The sequence below is a fragment of the Coffea eugenioides genome, chromosome 8, assembly GCF_003713205.1.
Source record: "Coffea eugenioides isolate CCC68of chromosome 8, Ceug_1.0, whole genome shotgun sequence".
NCBI classification, from domain to species: Eukaryota; Viridiplantae; Streptophyta; class Magnoliopsida; order Gentianales; family Rubiaceae; genus Coffea; species Coffea eugenioides.
Window position 1 is genome coordinate 16,649,377 of NC_040042.1, and position 2,809 is coordinate 16,652,185.

Below are 2,809 nucleotides of genomic sequence, written 5' to 3' on the forward strand. Positions count from 1 at the left end.
TTATTTGCTTAGTCACACCACCTATCTTATCTCTCGTTCAAATCCTTTGAAGTACCTATTGGAGAAATCAATGCCAACCGGATGCATGGCTAAATGGCAAATGATCCTTTCTGAATTCGATATCATCTTCACCACGCAAAAGGCAATCAAGGGGCAGGCTATAGCAGATCATTTGGCTGAAAATCTAAGAAAAGATGATTATCAACTGCTTCACACTTATTTTTTGAATGAGGAGGTCCTGTTTGTTGGTACAGCGAAAGATATGAATGAACAATGCCCTGAGTGGAGACTATTCTTTAATGGTAGTGCTTCAAATTCTTTCGAAGTTGGGATCGGAGCTATTCTAGTACCGCCTGAAGGAAAACATTATCCTGGTTTCGCTAAACTGTGATTTTTCTGCACTAACAATATGGCTGAATATGAAACTTGTATTTTTGGATTAAAAATGGCATTGGAGATGGAGATCAAGAATTTAAAAGTGTTCAGTGAATTCGATCTGCTCGTGCATCAAACGTTCAAAGAATGGATAACTCGAGATTCAAAAATTTTGTCATATCATTGCAATTTATTAGATTTGGCAAACAAATTCAGAAGCTTGGAGTTCCGGCATATTCCATGTACTCGAAATAGTTTTGCTGATACTTTGGCCACTTTATCTTCAATGATTCAACATCTAGATGAGTTGGTGATTAACCTATCCAGATTCAATTACAAGAAAAGTCTGCACATTGTCTGGTTATGAAAAATTCTTCTGATAGTCATCCCTGGAGCAGCGATATCAAGGAATTTCTCAAAATCGGGTCCTATCCTCCGGGTGCTGATATGACTGCTAAAAGTTTCTTGTGCAAATTATCATCCAAGTTTTTCTTAAACGGAGTGATGGTATATAAAAGGACGTCAGACTTGGGCCTTCTAAGATGCGTTGATGAAGATGAAACAGATTATTTAATGAAAGAAATGCACAATGGTGTATGTGGATCATATATGAATGGGCATTTATTGGCAAAGAAGATCATGAGGACAGGATATTTTTGGCTTACTATGAAGCATGATTATGTAGATTTTGTCAGAAAATGCATTAAATGTCTGTTGCTGGAGATGTTATGCACACTTTCCCCACAGAATTACACAGTATGACTGCTCTCTGACCATGTTTAATGTGGGGTATAGATGTAATTGGAACCATTGATCCTCCTGCTTCAAATAGGTATCGATTTATTTTGGTGGCAATTGAATATTTTACCAAATGGGTCGAAAATGAGTCTTACTAGCATGTGACTAAGAAGATGGTGACAGATTTTCTAAGGAAACACATCGTTTGTCATTTTGGCGTGCTAGAGACATTAATCACCGACAATACAAAGAATCTTAACAATGATATGATGGATGGATTATGCGAACAATTCAAAATTAGGCATCAGAATTCTACTATTTATAGACCATAGATGAATGGAGCTGTGGAGACAGCAAATAAGAACTTGAAAAAGATAATCTGTAAAATGATCGAAAGACATCGTGATTGGCACGAAAAACTCCCCTATGCATTAATGGCATATAGAACTTCTATTCAAATTTCTATTGCGGCAACGGCTTACAACCTTATGTACGGAATGGAAGCAATTTTGCCAGTTGAGGTCGAAATTCCCTCATTGCGCATAATAATGGAGACCAAACTAGATGAAACTAATTGGATTAAACAACATCATGAACAATTATTTTTGATTGATGAGAAAAAGTTAAATGCCATTTGTCATGGTCAGTGCTATCAAAAGAGAATGGCCCATGCTTACAACAAGAAGGTCAAACAGCGACTATTCGAAGAAGGAGACAAAGTGTTGAAACGAATTTTGCCAACGCAAGAGGAGGCCAAAGGCAAGTTTGCACCAAGTTGGCAGGGCCCTTCTATCGTCAAGAAGGTATTGCCTGGTGGAGTACTTATTCTCACAGAAATGGATGGACAAGTTTTCTCTCAACCGATCAATTCGGATATGTGTAAGAAATTTTTCATCTGATAAATGGAAGTTTCCTTTCAGGGTTAATGCGAAGAATGGAATGAAAGTCAGACATTCTTCATTTCCAATGAAACATTCTATCCCTAGTTTTCCCTTTTGAATTTTCAGAATAAATTATTTCGTTTGGCAACCCCTGAGGATCGCAAACCCCACACTGGGGCAAGTTTGAGTTGAAAAAAAAGAAAAGAAAAGTCTCAAGAGGTGAAAAGTGATAGAAGAATAAAAGGAAAAGAAAATTAAAGAAAAGAATCTCAGTTGAGAATAAATTGGGATAATTTTAGTTTAATCCTAAATAGGGTTAATATGAAAATGCGATTTCAGGTGATTTAAACACTTATAAAATCTGTCTTCAAACCTTAACATTTTCATAGTACCTCACCTGACCACATTATGAAAAACTGAAAGTCCTGACTTCCGTTCTTTGCATCACCTCTTTTAGGAAATTTTCTAATCACATGGCAAATGATGTTTACGTGCATTCACCAAAATCTTACAAAGGAAGGATCACCTTACTGATGCTAGAAATTTTGAATACATATCTAGATTGATAAGAGTTGAAATGGACACTATTCTTCAAGTGAAAACCCGAAAGGACACCTTATAAAAAATAGAAAAAAAAGAAAAATGGAGAAACGATGAAAGAAAAAGCAAAAAAGTGGGGGTAGCTTTAGTGAAAACCCGAAAGGGCGCTAAGGTAAGGTTTTATGAGAAAAAGTGAGCTTGGAATTGAATGGCCGGTGACTCAATTCATTTGAATTTCTCTTTACGTTATAGTTTTGTTGCCAGCATTGAACTCC

At 36.5% G+C, this 2,809-nt stretch overlaps 1 protein-coding gene across 1 annotated transcript; it reads left to right on the forward strand.

The window, feature by feature from the left end:
- The first annotated feature begins 1,445 nt into the window (after window positions 1-1,445).
- On the forward strand, window positions 1,446-2,012 carry LOC113780341. The gene has a single exon (XM_027326148.1). The coding sequence runs from the start codon at window positions 1,446-1,448 to the stop codon at window positions 2,010-2,012; it is 567 nt and encodes a 188-aa protein (XP_027181949.1).
- The last annotated feature ends 797 nt before the right edge of the window (window positions 2,013-2,809 follow it).

Bases quoted from the DNA above. Each gene is read 5' to 3' on its own strand.
- LOC113780341 (XM_027326148.1), top strand. From the start codon at position 1,446: ATGAATGGAGCTGTGGAGACAGCAAATAAGAACTTGAAAAAGATAATC.